The sequence below is a fragment of the Gobio gobio genome, assembly GCF_949357685.1.
Source record: "Gobio gobio genome assembly, chromosome: 9".
NCBI lineage: Eukaryota > Metazoa > Chordata > Actinopteri > Cypriniformes > Gobionidae > Gobio > Gobio gobio.
The window spans coordinates 41080255-41101204 of NC_137115.1; the positions used below are offsets into that span (position 1 = coordinate 41080255).

At 36.7% G+C, this 20950-nt stretch overlaps 2 protein-coding genes across 2 annotated transcripts in view; both read left to right on the top strand.

Moving 5' to 3' along the window:
* The window catches only part of LOC307131743 (uncharacterized protein), a 676237-nt gene that overhangs the window by 317119 nt on the left and 338168 nt on the right, over nucleotides 1-20950 (top strand). The gene's annotated exons all lie outside the window — the stretch shown is intronic.
* The window catches only part of lrriq1 (leucine-rich repeats and IQ motif containing 1), a gene marked incomplete at its 5' end in the record, with an annotated part of 65718 nt that overhangs the window by 30581 nt on the left and 14187 nt on the right, over nucleotides 1-20950 (top strand). Inside the window, 8 exons of the mRNA XM_079826157.1 lie at nucleotides 9741-11060; nucleotides 11152-11304; nucleotides 12356-12506; nucleotides 12924-13117; nucleotides 13582-13709; nucleotides 13943-14016; nucleotides 15176-15269; nucleotides 18304-18474. Coding sequence (XP_079682283.1) covers nucleotides 9741-11060; nucleotides 11152-11304; nucleotides 12356-12506; nucleotides 12924-13117; nucleotides 13582-13709; nucleotides 13943-14016; nucleotides 15176-15269; nucleotides 18304-18474 — 2285 coding nt within the window. The remainder of the gene's footprint in view (nucleotides 1-9740; nucleotides 11061-11151; nucleotides 11305-12355; nucleotides 12507-12923; nucleotides 13118-13581; nucleotides 13710-13942; nucleotides 14017-15175; nucleotides 15270-18303; nucleotides 18475-20950) is intronic.

Here is a 20950-nt window from a genome sequence, read left to right on the forward strand (position 1 = left end):
GGAGAATATTTTAGAATCGCTCGAATATGCCACATTTACTGCAGCAACTGGTGCCACTATTACCACAAGCCACACCCATGATGTAATTTAAATCTAGATTAATTTTAATGTTATAGGATAAAATAAATAAAAGTTATATTTTCCTGCTCAAAATTTTGTAAGTCCAGAAGGCCAGTATTTAATTCAAGGTGTTTGTAGTTCTTTTTTACTTATTCACACTAAAGTGATAGTTTTTTGTGATAGTCTATGATACGAAAGGGGTAAATTATCATTCCGAGAGAGAAAGGCACACACACAAACTCACAGGGTGAGAGAGACACCCCCCCCCCCCCCACACACACACACACACACACCACACACACACACGTGCGCGCACACAATCAAACACACACACACCCAGGGTGAGCCTGAGAGTGAGGGGGGAGGGGAAGGACTGAGAGAGAGGCAATCTGCACATTGAACCAGGTTCACAAGATTTTAACAACAAAAAGAAATAAAATCTAAATGGTGGGAGAAAGTTTTTTTTATTTCACTCTCTGAAAAAAATATGTTGAATATATTTGAAATCAATGTGTGAGAAAGTCACACACACACACACACACACACACACACACACACACACACACACACACACACACACACACAATGATAGAGGGAGAGTGAGGGGGAGGGGAAGGACTGAGAGAAAGGCACACACACATACTCACAGGGTGAGAGAGAGAGCCCCCCCCCCCCCTCCACACACACACACACACACAGAGAGAGAGTGATAGAGAGGGGGAAGGGGAAAGACAGGCGGAGGGCATTCCATAGACTTAATGGTTTTTATACTGTACAAACTGTAAATTCTATCCCCCTACACTACCCCTAAGCCTACATATCGCACACACACACACACACACACACACACACACACACACACACACACACACACACACACACACACACACACACACACACACTACCCCTAAACCTACCATCACAGAAAACATTCTGCATTTTTACATTTTTATTAAAACATTGTTTAGTATGCTTTTAAAGCTATTTTGATTTACGGGGACACATGAAATGTCTTCATAAACCATGATTATGTTGTAATAAACACCCCTCCAACACACCCATTTCTGAGGCTTTGCCCATTTCCACTGACTGACATCTCTGATGTGTGTGTTGAGTTTCAAGCAATTTCAAGCATGCTAAGAGCCTCAAAAACAGCCAAAAGATGATTAAACTTTGACACACTGCCATGGCAACAGTATGTAAAATATCAGGAATCCATTCGTATGTCTACATCTGCCATGTTTTGTCATTATACTGATGAAGTTTGAAGTAAATCGGGTGAAAACAAGACAGTGATTTAGCATTTTTGAAAGTGACACACTTCCTGCTGCCAGTTGGTGGACACACACACACACACACACACACACACACACACACACACACACACACACACACACACACACACACACACACACACACAGACACACAGACACACAAACCCCTTAAAGCTATTTCATTTATGGGACACAGGAAATATTCTCATAAACCATGTTTTCATTGTAATTTGTAGTATATTTTTAAAGCTACTTGGTTACATTTTAATAATACATTATTTAGTATGTTTTTAAAGATATTTTTATTATGTGGACTAGGGGTGTAACGATTCATCTACTACATCGATGTATCGATTTATTTTCCTACGATCTAACTACATCGATCTGTGCTCGGCAAGTTGGCCTTCCGGACGACATATATCGATCTAACATCGTTTTAAAAGGTAATCAATCGATTGTATCGATCATAGGAAATAACGCATTGGATTTAAGCACGTCAGACTTTAAATGGATGTTTTTTCTTAGCACTTTTAATGATAAAGGCGTTAAACGTTACTCGATTCAGTCTGCCTATCTGTGACATCATCGCAACGCACGCACCAGCAGCAGCGCTAAGAAAACAAAACATGCGTATGGCAGAGGAGAAGCCAACCAGCGAGAAATTATCAAGTCACCAGGAGAAAGAGCTACGTTAGTAACGTGTTACCTGTACTTTCAACCCTTGCTAAATGTTACCTGTGCATTCCTGACACCAGTGCGCCAGCAGAGCGAGTTTTAGTACTGCTGGTGATATAGTGAACACACAGAGAAGAGTTCTGCGGTCAGATCATGTTGATATTTTTGAAAAAGAAATATGTAGTCATTGAAGAGTAGTTGGTTACATTTTATCTTTTGTTAAATATTGTTTGTTTATTAAACTGAGAGTAGTAGCAGGTTCAGCCAGTTTATTCAAACTGAAGAAATGTTGGTTGCACTTTATTTTTGATATTAATATTGTATTTGTATTATTTTAATGTTGAAAAACAACAGCAAAAGTAACAGGTACACCTACTATTAATTAAACCTGAAGAGAAGTTAGTTGCACTTTATTTTTGATATTAATATTGTAATATTATTATGTTGGATAACAAAAGCAGAAGTAGCAGGTTAACCTACTGTTGAAATGTTGGTTGCACTTACTGTGCTTTTATTGAATATGTATTGAATATTGAAAATGAGAGCAGAAAAGGTTAACTTCCTGTTAATTCAACCTAAACTGTTGGTTGCACTTTATTCAAATAAAATTTGAATGCATTTGCCATTAATTGTTGTTTACTTGTTTGTTTATATCCATAATTAATTGATACCTGATTCCCTTACAAGAAACAACAGGAATCTAGGAAACTTTACCTGCACTGACCAGTATCCAGATATTTATTTCAGTCACACAATTTTTGGCTAAAAAGTTACTGAATCGATTTCAGGTCACTGAATCGTTTCGGATCGTATCGTTCTAAATGAACCAAAATCGTCCTTGAATCGTATCGACAACCTCAAATCGTGATACGAATCGAATCGTTGTTAAAACGAATCGTTACACCCCTAATGTGGACACATGAAATGTCCTCATTAACCACTACGTTGTAATAACAGTGTAATACCCATGTCATTATACAAATTTGTGTCCCTAATAAATCACATAAACAAGCACACACACACACACACACACACACACACACACACACACACACACACACACACACACACACATACACACACACACACACACGGAGAGAGAGTTTCAAAAATAACAACACTGCTACCTTTTAGTGAGGGGAGGGCAGACAGAGAATAAATATTCAGAAGAAATATATTAAATAAAATAAATATATTGATCTGAAAAATAGTATGATTATTTTAAAGCTATTTGGTTACATTTTAATAAAACATTGTTTTAGTATGTTTTTAAACACACACACATACACGTTGTAATACCAGTGTAATACCCATGTCATTATACAAATTTGTGTCCTCATAAATCACAAACAAGAGAGAGAGAGAGAGAGAGAGAGAGAGAGAGAGAAACAAGTTTTTTTTTTATCCTGCTTCAAAACTAATACAATGCTGCCATCTTGTGTTCATTGAGGGGAGAGCAGCAGACACAGAGAATTTCTGTTCCCCTTTTTTGTCCTTATTTAATTCCTTGCCATGGAAACACCGTTTGAGATATCCAATATCCGTTCACATTTTAGCATCTTCAGTATCTTTGTTTCATGTTGACCGAGTTTGGTGGAGATTGAATAAAACGCCTACGAGGAGAACGTAAAAACTCAGACCCCGATTTAATCAAAAATTCACCTTCAAACCAAAATATCTGACTTCCTGTTGGTCGGAGCTAATGACTGTAAATTAGAAAGTTGTCCGGCTCGATGAGGTCAATATATATACTGAGTTTGGTGATTGTAGATGAAACGAAGCCCTTCACTTTTGTCAAAAGGTGGCGCTAGAGAGCCCCTCATCCCCGCCCGTTTCTGAGGCTTTGCCCATGTGTACTGACTAACATCTCTGATGTGTGTGTTGAGTTTCAAGCAGTTTCAAGCAATTTCAAGCATGCTAAGAGCCTCAGAACAGCCAAAAGATTATTAAACTTTGACACGTTGCCATGGCAACAGTATTTGAAATTTCAGGAATCCATTTCATACGTCTCTATCTGTCATGTTTTCACATTATACTGATGAAGTTTGAAATAAATCTGGTGAAAATAAGATGGTGATTCAAAGCATTTTTGAAAGTGACACACTTCCTGCTGCCAGTTGGTGGCGCTATAACTTTGACTCACAAAAGTCATATCCTTGTGATCGGCCTCTTACAACGAACACACAGCTGAAGTTTCATCCAAACCAGTCAATGTTTGCACAAGTTAAAACACACTTCCTGTTTCCCTTTTCTCGCCATAAATTCGTTGCATCGCCACGGCCAGACTTTTCGAGATATCAAAAATCCGCTCGCAATTTAGCATCCTGGATATGTTCACTTAATGCTGACCGAGTTTGGCAATGATCGAAACAATGGCCTCGGAGGAGTATATTAAATTCCAGAGCATGCGTTTTCCGAACAACCCATAATAGCTCACTTCCTGTAGGGCTGACGCATAACTTAGAGCACGAAAGTTGTTCGGCCCGATGAGGTCTATATGTGTACCAAGTTTCATACATGTACGTGCAAGTGTGTTTGATATATGGACCAAGTTTTCAGACCCCACTTTAGGGGGCGCTGTCGAGCCCCCCTGCCACGCCCGGGTACCAGCTTCAGCCCGGCTCTGATGGCCGCGCATTCCGACGCCTGTGCGAAGTTTCAAGAGTTTTCGAGCATGTTAAGTGCCCCAAAAGTACCCGAGAAGTCGAAAAAAAAAACAAAAAAAAAAAAAAAAACAAAGAATAATCTGAGGAAGAACAATAGGGCTCTGCGCCCTTTCAGGGCTTGGGCCCTAATAATCTGAGGAAGAACAATAGGGCTCTGCGCCCTTTCAGGGCTTGGGCCCTAATAAGAAACAGAGGAAGAACAATAGGGCTCTGCGCCCTTTCAGGGCTTGGGCCCTAATTAGGATGTTATGCCTGATCGGTGTATATGATATACAGTATATAGAACTGGACCTTATCTAAACCACAAAATCTGTGTATATTAAATATGGAGTCATCTCTGCCTTAATAAGCCTGTTAACAAGCAGAATCACTGAAGGAAAGAGAAGAACATAAAGAGACGAGCAGAAACACAAGAACTACAACTGACTTCCATCCACAGTCTTGAAATCAACTGAAGATAAAAGAAGACATTACATCTCTCAAGATCTCAGCAGAGGAGGATTAAACAACTCCACAAACATTGAAATCTCGTAACTGAATAAAACCTATTGACACTGAAAACCGACTGTCTCGTATTGTAACAAAACCGACTTTTATTGAAATCTCGCAATGGAACAAAACCGACCTTTATTGAAATCTTGTAACTGAATAAAATCTACTGACACCGAAAAGCAACTGTCATTGAAATCTCGTAACAGACCAAACCCGACCATTATTAAAATCTTACAACAGAACAAATAAATTATTTAAATTATTAAATAAAAAATAGTAATAATAACAGATATTACTAAAACAATTCAGCTCATCATTTATTTATGCTGCAATGCATGCTGGGAGCCATGGATGAGTTTTGATTGGTGCACCCAGAATGCACTGCAGCATACTTTTTGATTGTCGCCATTGTTGTTGTCATTCCTATGTTTGTGTGTGTCTAGTAGTTCAAACCTTTTTGAACTAAACAACTTTAAAAATTCCTTCAGATTAAGACTCACAGAGCTGTTATAATCGATAAGATAGATTTAGTCGTCTCTATAATCCGTGATTGGGCACTGAACAAGATTTAATCAGGTTAAAACTGGGGTTTTTGATGAGTAGTGAGTCTGAAGGTCTTGATTAGCTTAGATTAGTTGTGAATCATTGGTTCGGAGTTTTAAAAGTTTGTAGGTCTTATAATGAGACATTTGTGTAATTAAAAAGTAGTGGCATGGCAGACCTCAGGTGTGCTCATACTATGGCCACAATGTGAGGTCACCCCAGCTAGAAATGTTATTGTTCTAGAATGTTTTGAGAACTTTCTTTGTTTGTTTTGTTTTCAGTAGCTAGTTTTATTTTTGTTACCACAATGTTCTCCTAAAAGGTAGGATATCACTCTAAAAACATTTTAAACATGTTTAGTGATAACATTGATAGAACATCAGCCCCAAACATTCTTATAAAGTTTTAGCGGGAAGTTCATATGCTGATTCTTGATGTTTGATTGTGTCTTACTAAAAGAGTAGTTCAACATTTTTGGTGTGTTTTTACAATTATATAGATTTTCTTATTGAATTCTTATTATGACTATATCTTAATGACTGTCATCATCAAGTATGATCATCTGATCATATTTTTTCTTGCTGTTCTTGCCATAACACACAATTACAGCAGCCAGAGAAAAAAACAGCATTAAAACACTAAGAGTCAAACTGCCCAACTAAAGCAAACACTAACTTTATTTTCCATCAACATATAAACCTCTGTTAATCTCAATATGTGTACTTTTGTACACATAGGACATAAATAAAGTCAATCTGGTTAGTAATAAGTAAAGAATAACATTCTTCAAAATGCAGAAGTTTATTTTGAAGAATGTCTGTAACCAGTTTATGGTCCTATTGACTTCCATTGTATGAAAAAAAAACCCTAATGAATTCAATGGGGTCCATCAACTTTTTGGTTTCCCATATTCTTCAAAATATCTTCTTTTGTGTTCAGTAGATGAATGAAATTCATACAGGTTTGGAACAACTTGAGAGTGAGTAAATTATTACAGAATTTTCATATTTAGGTGAACTATCCCTTTAAATCTTCATGGCATAGAATCTATGGCATAGATTCAACAAGATGCTGAAAACATTCCTCATGATTTGCCTGTCTTCAAGACATTAAATACTGGATGGACTTACAGTTAAATAATGATAAAACTGAGATAATGGTTTTTGGTCCAACAGTTGCGTCTTCTGGCATTGTCAATCAGCTTGGTTCCCTCTCATCTAATATCTGAGACTGTATTAGAAATCTTGGTGTTGTGTTTGATCCCTCATTGTCTTTTGATAAGCAGATCAGTGCTGTTGTGAAAAGCAGTTTCTTTTAATTTAGATCAATTGCTAGAATCAAGAAGATGCTTTCCATTAAGGACCTTCAAACTGTAATTCATGCTTTTATAACTTCAAGATAGGATTATTGCAATTCACTCTACATGGGTTTGCCTAAATCATCTCTTTAATGTTTGCAATTGGTGCAAAATGTGGCAGCCAGATTATTGACTGGCACATTGTGCTCTTTTACATGGATGTGCTCCCCAGTATATTTGTAATCTCCTCATCCCTCATAATTCCTCTATATCTCTTCGGTCGTCTAGTCAATTTCTTCTTTCAGTCCCTCATTCACGTTTTAAAACTAAAGGCAACCAGGCTTTTGCTGTGGCTGCTGGCTCTGGAACAGTCTTCCCCTCTATATAAGATCTTCCCCTTCTATTTCTATGTTTAAATCCTGCTTGAAGACCCATTTTTATTCATTATGTTTTAATTCTGTTTGAGGGTGTAACATTTCTCATTTGTCCTTTTGGTTTCCTTGAATATGTATGTTTTAAGTTTGATTTATATTTGTTGTACATCACTTTGGATTCAACAACTGTTGTTTTTAAATGTGCTTTGTAAATAAACTTAACTAAACTAAACTAGCAAGGTTTACCTAATAAAGTGGCCGTATACTTCAAGGTAATTTTATGAAGTATACTTAAGTAATGTATATTTTTAAGTATACTTTATGTCGTTAGTATACTAATATCAATGTGCACTAGTAGTAAACTTGTAAGTGTACTATTTCATTACTGCTTGGGACAAAATTGGCCCACTTTTAGTATATAAAAGTATACGTTTAAGACTACTGTAAATGTAACCGTAGTAAACTTTAAGTGCACAACTAGGTTTCTCAGTTGTACTGCATCTGTACTAAAAGTGAACTTATAATTATACTAGTAGTTTACTATTTTAATACAAGTAGTATTTTTTTTTAGTTTATGATAGTACACTTTGAAGTGTACTCTTAGTAAACTATCAGTCTTGTAGTTTTATACTGCAAGTATATTTTAGTTTTCTTTAAGTTAACATAACATTATACTTATAGTTTACTATTTATACATTATTTTTGCACTTTCAGTATACTACTATGTTCAACTGTAGATATAGATTTTTTTATACTTGAAATATACATTTGACCGTTCTTTTTTAATTTTAAAAACATTGTACTATAGCTCTGTGCATCCTTTTTTATCAACACTTTAATGTGGGTAAGTTTCATAAAGAAAGGCAAAATATTAAACAAAAAAAGTTGAAAAAATCATATTTTTTTAAAGACTGAATGGGATTCAGAACGATGATCAAAACACAGATGAAGTAGATTAAAGGGTTAGTTCACCCAAAAATGAAAATTCTGTCATTAATTACTCACCCTCATGTCGTTCGACACCCGTAAGACCTCCGTTCATCTTCGGAACACAAATGAAGATATTTTTGTTGAAAGCTGATGGCTGAGAAAGGCTTCAGATAGGCCTCCATTGGCATTCAGTACATTTACACTCCCAAGACCCATAAAAGGCACTTAAAACGTCGTTACAAAGTCCATCTCAGCACAGTAACTCTACAATAATTTTACGATGCGACGACAATAGTTTTTGTGCGCAAAAAAAATTCAAAATAATGACTTTATTCAACCTCTTCTTGTCTTCCGTGTGTGCCTCCACGACGCATGCGCAAGAATATGACATAGCGCCGGGGTTCGGGAATCCATGAAATGCACACTTTAACCCCATTTTGAGAACTACGCCGAGACCTAAAGCATGATCAATGTAGAATTCAACAGCTTAGATACGCGCGTCTTCCTCTGCTTGTAAACAAATCGCTTCTGGGTCATGTGTCCGAACGCCGGATCTGCGTAATATTCTCGCGCATGCGTCGTGGAGGCACACACGGAAGACAAGAACAAGTTGGATAAAGGTGTTATTTTGATTTTTTTTTGCGCACAAAAACTATTGTCGTCGCTTCGTAAAATTATTGTAGAGTCACTGTGGTGAGATGGACTTTGTAACGACGTTTTAAGTGCCTTTTATGGGTCATGACGATTTCAAAACACGGCATCATGAAGCTTCGAAGCGTTATGAATCAATGAGCCGAATGATGATTCGGATCGCGTGTCAAACCGCCAAACTGCTGAAATTTGGCGATTCAAACCGCTGAATCGACTCGCTGATTCATAACGCTTCGAAGCTTCATGATGCCGTGTTTTGAAATCGTCATCACTATATAAGTCGTTATTTAGGGTTTTTTTGCGCACAAAAACTATTGTCGCCGATTCATAAAGTTATTTTAGAACCACTGTAGTGAGATGGACTTTGTAACGACGTCTTTAGTACCTTTTAAGGGTCTTGAAAGTGAACCGTGCCATTGTGTCAATGGAGGCCTTTCAGAGCCATCAGATTTCAACTAAAATATCTTCATTTCTGTTCTGAAGATGAACGGAGGTCTTACGGGTGTCGAACGACATGAGGGTAAGTAATTAATGACAGAATTTTCATTTTTGGGTGAACTAACTCTTTAAGTGCAATTTTAAGTATATTTCTGAGAAGTACATAAAGTATATTTCTGAGAAGTATATACAAAATAGACTGTAAGTACACTTTCTTATTTGTAGTTTAAAAGAAGTATACTAATAGAACACTTGAATAAACTTCTTTTTCGATGGGATGTGTGTGCTTGTGTGTATATATATATATGTCTACCAGTCAAAGTTTTTTGTTTGATTTCAGAACTTAATAAGGAAATTGGAGGAGCAAATGGAGGAGGAGAAACAGGCTTTTGAGGAGGCTCAGGAGGAGGAAAAAAGGAGAACCCAGAAGCTTCACTGCAGAGCAGCCACAAAGATCCAAGCTGCACTAAGAGGAACATTAGTCCGTCGCTGGAGCAAACAAGAGCTGAGGAGAAAGAGAGAGGAGGAGAAAAGATATGAGGAGGAGAAGAGGGAATGGGAGAAGATCAAGAAGGAGAGGGAGGAGGAGAGAAAAAGGATTGAGGAGGAAGAGCGCGCACAGAGAGAGGAAAGGGAGAGACGGAGAGCAGATTACGAAAGAGCGAAAGAACAAGACCGCCATCGTCTGGAGAGAGAGCAAAGACTTGAACAACAGAAGAGGAAAGAGGAAGAAGATAAGGAGAGGAGTGGGAAAATAAAGAGGAAGGAGGAAAAGAACAACATTACAAGTATAATAAATGATTGCAGAAGACAGGAAGTGGATGACAGGAAGAATAAAGAAAAGGAGAGAACGGAAGTGGGAAGGAGTACCCAGGTGGAGGATGAATGTAAAAGAGAGGAAAAGGAGAACAAAGGCAATGAGGTTATTGTGAAAAAAATAGAAGATAATAATAAAAGAATAAGACATGGGAAGAAAATGGAAAACACATTAGATGATGACAGGAATGCAATGAAAAAACAAGACAAAACTAAAGGCATAAGCACAGAAGACACAGAACAATTAGATGATATGAGACCACAAACAAAGAGTGATAAAGACAGAATAAAGAGCCATGAAGAAGGTAAAAGAATTGATGGCAAGGTAGAGCTTGATTCGGAGATAAATCTCTCGCAATCAAGAAAAAGTCTTAAATGTACCAAAACCACTCCAGAAACCCACATAAATGCATATCAAGGTCTTCCCAATGACCTTGGCATTAGTCCAATTGGTTCCTCAAGTGTTGCAGATCACCTAATTGTTGAAGCGACTCTGAGGTTAGATACAGACTTGACAATGCCGGCTTCTGATTTGAATGTTGTAGCACCTGAAATGAACACTAGAGGACATCAAAACACTACAGCTATTGAGCTTAAGGACCATGAACCTGAAAGCCAAGAATCAATTTCAGTATGTCTGCCGGACAGCACAGAGCAGAAGCGACTGACCTGGATGATGAGCTGCACTCCCTGGTCCAAACTCTCATTGCAGAATAAAAGGAAAGGGTCTGCTGCACAGCAACAGTCCCAAAAAAGAGGGCTAAGAAGAAATAGAGTACCCAGTTTACCCCCTCTGTCCGTGGACACTGTTCTCAAAACAGGAACTTGGAGCTCTCTCAAACAGGTAGAAATTAAACTTTAAAGCCTAGTTCTTGGCTGAGATATGTCTTTTATGTTCATGCTGACTTTATTGTAATTTTGCTGGTAAAAATAAGGTCACGACTGTGATGCTGGAAGACCTGCCGGGTTGTTGCCTGTCTACACTGTCTGAGTGTAACAACCTGCAGTCTTTGACACTTAGACGCTGTGGACTCACATCCTTGGATGGACTGAACCAGTGCGCTCAGATCAGATACATTGATGTACAAGTAAGAAAGAACAAACTATCCAGTGGAGTCTGCATTATTATTTTACACTTTTCAAGTAAAGTGTCCTAGATAATCACTCATGCATTCTATACAGTGAGTATACGTTGCTGTTCAAAAGTTTGGGGTCAGTAAGATTTTTTTTATGTTTTTAAAGTCTGATGCTGCATTTATTTGATCAAAAAATACAGTAAAAACTGTAATGTTGTAAATTATTACTCCAATCTTCAGTGTCACATGATCCTTCAGAAATCATTCTAATATGCTACTTTGGTGCTCAAGACTAAAAACAGTTGTGCTGCTTAATATGTTTGTGGATTCTTTGATGAATGGAAAGTTCAAAAGAAAAGCATTTCTATTTAAAATAGGAATCTTTTGTAACATTATAAACAGTGTTGCCACAGTTACTTTGAAAAAGTAATCTGATTACTGATTACTCCTTTAAAAAGTAACTTAGTTACTTTACAGATTACTTGATTTTAAAAGTAACTAAAATAGATTACAAGTTACTTTATTAGTTACATTCAGCAGTTGCAGACAACACCCCTGCCGCTTCAACATAAAAATGACAACCGTTTTTGCCAACACTCACTTTATTGGAAGTGCATTTTTAACAGTAACGTCAATAATGTATCTCCTGACATTTTAAGTTGAAATTAAAAAATATTTCCTGAAAAAAAAAAAAGTTTTTATAAAGACAGTCTTTCTTGACTTCACTTAACATAAATACTCTCCCCGAGATGCAAGAAGAAAGGAAAAATATAGATTTTTACTAAGGAAAATGACAAAAATAGTAACTCACTGTGACTTGGATAAATTACTTTAATCTGATTACTGGTTTGGAAATAGTAACGCGTTAGATTACTTGTTACTGGAAAAAAGTAGTCAGATTTAAGTAACGCGTTACTGGCATCACTGATTATAAATGTCTTCACTGTCGCTTTTGAATAATTTAATCTGTCCTTGCTTGATAAAAGTATCAATTTCTTTAAAAAAAACTTACTGACCACAAACTTTTGACGCTAGTGTATGTACCATTGTTTCTCACACTTAGGAGAACTCAATTACTCATGTGGATTGTGGAGGTCTGGTCAACCTTCGGGTCCTCCTGTTGGGCAGGAACCAGCTGATGAACATGCACGGTTTTGATGGAGCGGAAAATTTGCAAAATCTTCAGCTCTCACACAACAACATCTCTCGCATCAGTGAGTGTATTCCCTAGAACTGCCTCTATGTTTTATGGAGATATCTGGATCTCGATTGTGCCACAGAATTAGCATTTAATGTTAAGTGTTGTCATTGTCCATTAGAGGGCATCATTGTTCCAGCTTGGTGACTTAAAATGGCCTTTTGCCCTCATTCTTCTTGCTAAATAAATCTTGATGTCTCATTTCTAAGAAAATGGCCTTTTATTGAATAAATATGAATAAATGTATCATAAAGAAGAGGATAAATGCAGTTTAAAGGTGTTTACTGTCAGTATTAGATGACGTCCTGCCAATGCTGCCTTTTTATATTAGATTATCCTTTGGCTGGTATTGGATATTGTCACCATGGCCGAGAATTATCCTCATACACTCCCACACCAGCACTGACTAAATGATATATCTTTGCTTTCTTAGGTGGTTTAGGACCCCTGAAAATGCTTCTGCGATTATCAGTGGACCATAACCAGCTGCTCAGCACGAGAGGTTTGAAGGAAATTTATACCCTTCTGCATCTGGACTGTTCGTACAACCATCTAAGCCACGTTGAGGGTTTGGAGAATTGTGCTCTCCTTAATACACTGGACCTCAGGGGAAACAGTCTGACTGAGGTAAATCTTATACAAAGAAACAAACAAATTTAAATGATGAATGATGTCTTCAGAAGTAATATAAAGATCATATTGATAATCACAATAATCCATTACTTTGTTGTTTTGTTAGTAATTGTGAACTGTTTATTCTAATCATCCCAACTGAAATCATAGACTTTCACCACTTACAGTTTATAAAGAAACATATTTCCAACCCAGTGTCCAGGAAATGCGTAATTTGACTGTGTTCATTACATGAAACCAGCATACGTTAGACCGCCATCACTTTAATTGAATTATCGTTATCTGTTTTGCTTAATGGGTGGATATTAGTCATGTTCAGGATGAGGCTCGATCCACCCATCTCTGCTGATGGGACCGTGTTCATTGTTGAAATAGAAAAGATGGCTTTCTGTGTGATCAAGTGGTCAAGAAGGAATTGTTGTGTTTTTGTTTGTTTGTTTTTCTGGCCGATGGCATAGCTGCCTGTCCTGCAGAACCACGTTCTTTTGAGGGACCTTCACCTGGATGACAATCTTATATCTTCTATTCTTGATCTGAAATCTTATTGGCTGCCTTTGCTCCAAAACCTCTCCATGGCCCAGAACAGGTAGGCCTCAATGGAGAATGGCTGTCTCAAAACCTTTTAAGTCTAGGTTGGTGGCTTACAGGTTTTGAGTTTCTTCATTCAGATAAATCTTCAGTTAAATCCTATTTAAAGGTCTTTAAGTCTTTATAATGTTTAATACATTCTTATATAAAATGGAATACAAAAATCTACAAATGTACAGCGCTAAGATGTTTTATTGTTTAAGATGATGGCTCACTTTTCTCTTTCTTCAGTGTAACTCATTTAATTCCATTCTTGGACTTAGTGTCTCTGAGGACACTGGATGCCAGTAATAACTGTCTGTCAGGTGAGCTACAAAGTGGGATGATTCGACTCGACTGTGCTATCTGTTATGTGGTCTTGAAGATGGACGGATAACCGTAATTTGTAACAAACAAATCATGCTTTCATAAGAGAACTTCTCTTATCTTAGGGGACAGTTCACCCAAAAATGAAAATTCTGTCATTAGCCCCTTTCACACAGCAATCCCAGAAAATTACCGTAAAATTACCATAATGACTTTACCGGTACGCTCTAAAAAAATGCGGGGTAAAAAACAACCCAAGTTGGGTTGAATATGGACAAACCCAGCAATTGGGTTGTTTTAACCCAGTGAATGGGTTAATGTTTGCTTAAAACAACCCAATCGTTGGGTTAAAACAACCCAATTGCTGGGTTTATCCATCTTGGGTTGTTTTTAACCCAGGATTTTTTAGAGTGTAAATACACAAATATGCTGTTCAGACAAGCAACAGCGTTCTGGCTTTTTACCGCTAAGAGACCATTCACACATCAGCTCCAAAATACCGGTAAATTCTGTTACGTCAGTCATTGGAAAATTATCTTTAAACGCCGCGCAGTTGTCTTCAAGTGCTTTAGTTTCACTATCTGTTCAATTTTTGACGTCTGAGTGACAGGAGTAAGGTAATGATCAAACAGAACGCGTTTCCGCTCTTAAAAACACGAGACGCTCGTAATAGTAGCCAACTGCAGAGCTGCAACGCTGATAAATGGAAAAGAAGGCTGGGTCTTGAGCACGACACATTGAAAAAGCTGTGAGATGTGGTCAAAGATGTCCATCTAGTGCATAATTTAATTGAAAAAAATATTAAAAAGCTTATTGTAAACAGCGAGGAGTAATTAGGTCATCTCCATAAGAACTTTGATTGGCCCGGTAATTTACTGGTAATATTAAAACTTGAGAACCAGAGCCAATTTACCAGTATTCTTGAAAAGGTCCTGTTCACACATGATCTATTGGATGAACTATTCCTTTAAGTACCATTGAGGATAGCAGGTCTGCGTATTCTAATTCACACTAATATTTTATTATAGTATCTGTGTTTTTCATTTAGGCCAGATTGGCTAACATTTGGATTGCATCCTCAGCAGTAAAATTCGTAGTAAAATGTGTAACCATTCGTAGAGTATTTCTGTGGGGGACACTGTTCTGACTCTCTTTTAGACTTGCAGAACGTTTGTCTGAAGCTTCAGAAATGCACCAGTCTCCAAGGACTTATTCTGACTGGTAACCCACTTCAGCAGGAAAACAACTGGAGGTAGGTGTGATCCAAGGACCCAGTTTAGGACCTTTTACACTGACAATAAGATTAGTTTCTCTTAATGATACTTGCAACTCAAAGTTCAGGAGCATATTTGTTGTTGAGAGCGAATATTAGCATATACTGTAGGAATTAAAACGTGGTTCCTCCTTTTATAATGGAGAGATTTATCTTGGATTGGGCAGAAGCTGTCATGTGTTCATTCCAGCAAAAGTCACTAAGCATTTCATAATTGTCCGAGAATGTGAAACTAATGTGAACAGGGACATTGGCTGGAAGTGCACCAAGCGTTTAAAGTAGAATAAACATTCTTCTTTACCGCTGAGCTTCCGGCCCATATCACTGCACCAGCCATTGTATCTGTGTCCGCTATTGGATTACCCAGTGACATCTGTACGCACGTGGATTTAAGTGCTCGTAATTCTGAAAATATTTACTCAGTGGGGGAATATTTTTTTGAGCAAATGTGCACCTAAAGTGCCAGCAGTTTGCAGAGAGTTTTGATTGAGCAAATTATTTGTTCTTATGTGGTAGAACAAATGTGTGAGAGACAGAACAAGGACATCAGGGAAGTATAGAAGCATGTTTGAATGTATTTCTCAAGTACCAGTCCAGTGCATTCAGTCAAAATGGAAAATATAACATCATGCATACCTAGTCATCATACATGACTTTATAGTTCAGAAGGCCCAAAGGGTTTAATGTTGGCAACACATTTATTTTCCTGACAGAATCTTACTTACTAAATTGACTTGCGCAAAATTAAATATGGTGTGACGTTTTTCTCCTTAGTCAGCAGTAAAATATTTAGCTGTTCATTTTGTTAGTTATATTTTAAACTTCATTTTCCACACTTTGCATGTGGCTTCCAAGGAGAAGTCTGAGGTGAAATATATCTGTTGTGTCTTTTACATCTGTTTTATTCCGTAATGACTTATAGGAAGTTCACTCAAGTCAGGCTCAGTATTGTGCTGAACTTTGTCTAACCCTCAGTGCCAACAACCGAATTAGACCCAGTGTTTTTCTCGCTCTCCACTGGCCCTTTCATCCCTATCCAGTGATAACACAGCCTAAATTAAAGCACCAAAGGATATTTCAAAGAAGTACACAGCGCACGAGCACTCCGAGTCTGGGAGAGCAGACTTTAGCAAGATTAATCGAACCGCTGTAAGTTTCTTTGTTTACAGGGAAGTTTTCACGAGTAATGAATAGAGTCCTTTTCTTAGTAGCAATAGGATCCTGACGACTGGACACGAAATGGCCAAAAGGAGCATATCGCATGACCATTCTAAAAGTGAGGCAAATGAATGTGTCCACCTTTTAGAGACATAGCAAATGGTTAAAGGGATAGTTCACCCAAAAATGAGAAATTCTGTCATCATTTACTCACCCTCAAGTTGTTCCAAACCTGTATGAGTTTCTTTGTTCTGCTGAACACAAAAGAAGATATTTTGAAGAATGTTTGTAACAAAGCAGAGAGAGCAACCATTGACTACCATAGTAGGGAAAAAAATACTATGGTAGTCAATGGTTGCTCTCTCTGCTTTGTTACAAACATTCTTCAAAATATCTTCTTTTGTGTTCAGCAGAACAAAGAAACTCATACAGGTTTGGAACAACTTGAGGGTGAGTAAATGATGACAGAATTTTCATTTTTGGGTGAACTATCCCTTTAAGCTTTGATTTCTCAGATATACATTAACTATCTGGTAAATGCTTTGGTTTGGTTTTCATAGCCTGTTTTAAGGATATGTTGGCTTTTAGCAATGTTTGATCCACTTTTATGGAAATATCAGCTTGGATAGAATTTGCCAACACTTAAATATCTCATTAAAAAAAATATTGTTCGGTTTTATTTCCCATTATTTGGTACTATGATAAACCATCAATGCATAGCTTCCCATCTCTACATTTGCTTCCCATTTCTCCTTTATTGTCAATAGGCAAAAATGAAAGAAAAGTGTATTTTTACTGATTAATTGAATTGATTAATATACCACACCTGAATAATCTAGTTTTGAACAAATATTTAGCTATTTTTAAAGTAAAAAAAACAACATAGAAAATTTTGTAAAAGTTATATATTTTTTCTTTAATATTTTAAATCAATAGTATTCCGTATAACAAAAACAAAGAGATAAATCAAATATAAGATTTATTATAATAATTAATGAACAAATAAATAATTCATGAAATAAAATAAAATAAGTGACTACAATAATTCTACAGTAATTTAATTGCTATTGAATATATATATATATATATATATATATATATATATATATATATATATATATATATATATATATATATATTATTCAGCAAAGGTTTCAGCAAAGATAGGTTACACCTGTGTTTTCTCATACACTATTGCACATTGAAACATAGACCAAAAAAGAAATATGTGCTCACTTGAATGGCTGTCACAATTCTGGAATGAGGCCAGCGAACCCTTTTTCACTTCCAATCCAAGCTGAGTGTCATCATGCAGTTCCTTACTGAGAAAGGCAGAGTCTGACTAAAGCTCTTACTCGATGCACAGACGCTCTGTTGATTCTCTTGGGTCCAGAATGTCAAACTCATTAAACGTTTTATCCCCATTTCCTAACTGATTTCATCTGCTCAATGTAAATATTCTCCAATAGAAAGCCCATGGAGACAGACAGAGAGAGGGAGGGGCTGGAACTGAAATATACCCGTTACTTTTTTATGTTTGCAGTAGACAGTAAATGCAATGACCTTACATCTGAACTGCTAATTGTTTTGCAAAAACTGATTGACCTTTTTTGTGGCACCTTCTTTATATTTAATCTAGATTCTTTTTTTAACAAAAACTTTAAGTAAAAAGATACCATTTTTTTGTTTCTCAAATATAACCCTTGATTTAAGACTGCCTAGCTTTGTTATACACTATAAAATAAACAGTCACTAACAATAAACCAGTCATTTCAAAGAGCTTTGAGCACATTGTGTGGTCGTTTCTCCTTAAATTTTCATCAGGTAAATGTCTTAAATGCTTTTTTTCTCTCAGGTCCTTGCTTCTGGAGACAGTGCCTGGTTTGATTAAGCTGAATAATGAGCAGATCGCTGCAGTAGCGGTGTCCCCAAATGGTCCAGAACAGAAGTGGAGTTTCCAGGCCCTCTGTCAGGCACAGCAGAAACAGCGAGATTCACTCCTCCAGCAGCAAAAGATGGAGATCAGGTAGACAACCAGATCAGTCTCTGGAAAGTACTAATAAAGATCCATTTGGTCAAAATGTACAGTACCGGTCATAAGTTGGGCAACATTACTGTTTTTAAGTCTCTTATGCACATCAGGCCTGCATTTATTTGATAAAAAATACAGAAAAACAGTAATATTGTGAAATATTATTACGATTTAAAATAATGGTTTTCTATTTTAATATACTTTAAAATATAATTTATTTCTGTGATGCAAAGCTGAATTTTCATTAGCCATTATTTCAGTCTTCAGTGTCACATGATCCTTCAGAAATCATTCTAATATGCTGATTTATTATCAATGTTGGAAACAGTTGTGCTGCTTAGTCAATTATATAAAAAAATATCAGTTTAATTAATAAAAAGTGATAGTAAAGGTTTATATTGTTAGAAAATATTTATATTTTGAATAAATGATGTTATTTAAAAATTTTTATTCATCAATGAATCCTGAAAAAAGTATCACAGGTTTCCAAAAAATACTAAGCAGCACAACTGTTTCCAACATTGATAATAACTGAGTATCAGATCAGCATATTAGAATGATTTCTGCAGGATCATGTGACACTGAAGACTGAAGTAATGGCTGATGAAAATTCATCTTTGCATCACAGAAATACATTTTATTTTAAAGTATATTAAAATAGAAAACCGTTATTTTAAACTAATAATATTTTGCAATATTATAGTAATGTTTCCAAACTTTTGACTGTTACTGTAAGTCTTTTAGAATATTATAGTATATAGTCCTGTTATTGTCCACAGTATGACTTCTACATGGTTCTTTACATCCCCCGCACAGTGTTCATTACATATTTTGGATTTTAATTTGTCAATGCTTTCATCTACCAATTTAAATGAGGTGCTTCCAGCTCCACTAAATACTTTTTACAAATGAAAAACATAATTGCTTTTAGCAATTAAAAATGGCTGCTAATTCCAATTTGTATAAGGTGACGTATGAACCAGGACTATTTTAAGCAAGACTTCTATTGAAATCCATTTCAGTGGTGAAAAATGCATATTATAGTTCATTTATATTTAATAATATTTTAATTGTAGGTAAAACAAAGTGTATGCAGAGGGTTTTTGCAGAGATTCTGGAATCCAGTCCTAAAAGACCTAAAATAGGGGTAATATACATAATATGTGGTATGGCAGAGGAAACTTAAACTGAGCATTTCAATATTTTTTAAGAATTTCAATATTTTAACAATCTTGCGGTATTGCTATAGAAAACTAGCATTTGGTAAATTTGGCATCTGTGCTAATTAGTTCTTTGAGCTCATACATGCTGAATATCAACGAAAAATTACATTTCCATTTCTGTCAATACAAAAGCCGCCTCAGACGCTGCTGCAGACCACCAGCAAATAAAGCAGAACACTCGCCATGTTTCATAAAGCATGATTGGCAGAAGTCTGTGTGTCCTGTGGTTCAAGCTGAGGTCTCTCATAGCTTGGAGGACTTTAGAGACCCCCCCCAACCCTTCCGCCGCACGCTCTGCACAAAGGGTCTTTTGCACACCCGTGGGGACCGCTGCAGCCGTTTAACATCTGACCTGACCCAGTGTCAGTCCCCAGCTTTGGCAAGGTGAAGACTCTGCCGTCTGACCGCGATACAATGGTAAACCAATGCCCGTATTGATTAGAGTGACAGACTGAACTGAGGGATTCATTTAATGTTATCAAACCACAGTAATAAAATGGAATTTATGACTCTGAATTATAAATAGGTATGTTGTGTTATTGCAAAAGCTGTTCTTCAAAATAATAATAATAAAAAAAAAAATTCCCGGTTTTTCGCTGAGGTAATTTCAGTTGTCAGTAAGTAGGGGAACTGTGTAAGGTCTAGGATTGTATTTATTTTCATTGGCATGCTTTTTCCAGCTTGTAATAATGTTTGGCTTTCAGAATGTCCATTGCTGACTGTATATGCAATTTGACATTCATTTGTTTTAATGAGGTAATCAAATTAGTCATTTTGTTATACATCTCTGTGCTGTATTTGAACATGTTTCGACAGTAGTTTTGTTTCCCAGTACAAATGTACATTGGACTCTTGGATGGATCTTTTTACGACTCTATTCTGGACTGAAGTGTGTGTTGGAGGGGTGCGGATGCCCCCTTAACCGTGTCAGAGGATTAGAATAGCAGGGACTCTATAGTGACAGAGCTAGTTTCTGATGTTGACAGCAGAGACAGGCTCAGGGGTCAGGGGCAGGAGGGGCAAACTAGCCATGGCTAATAGAGTAATTAAAGGGGTATTGAGACACCTTTGTAGAGACTTCCTGAAACACTTCATTATAGTTTTACATCCCACAAGAAATTTCTAATTCATATGTTAGAGGCTAGTTTAAATCCTCATCAAGATGTTGGTAACACTTTGTTAACATTACTTAACTACATTAGTTAACATGAACTAATAATGAAAAAAGCATTTATAAATCTTAGTTC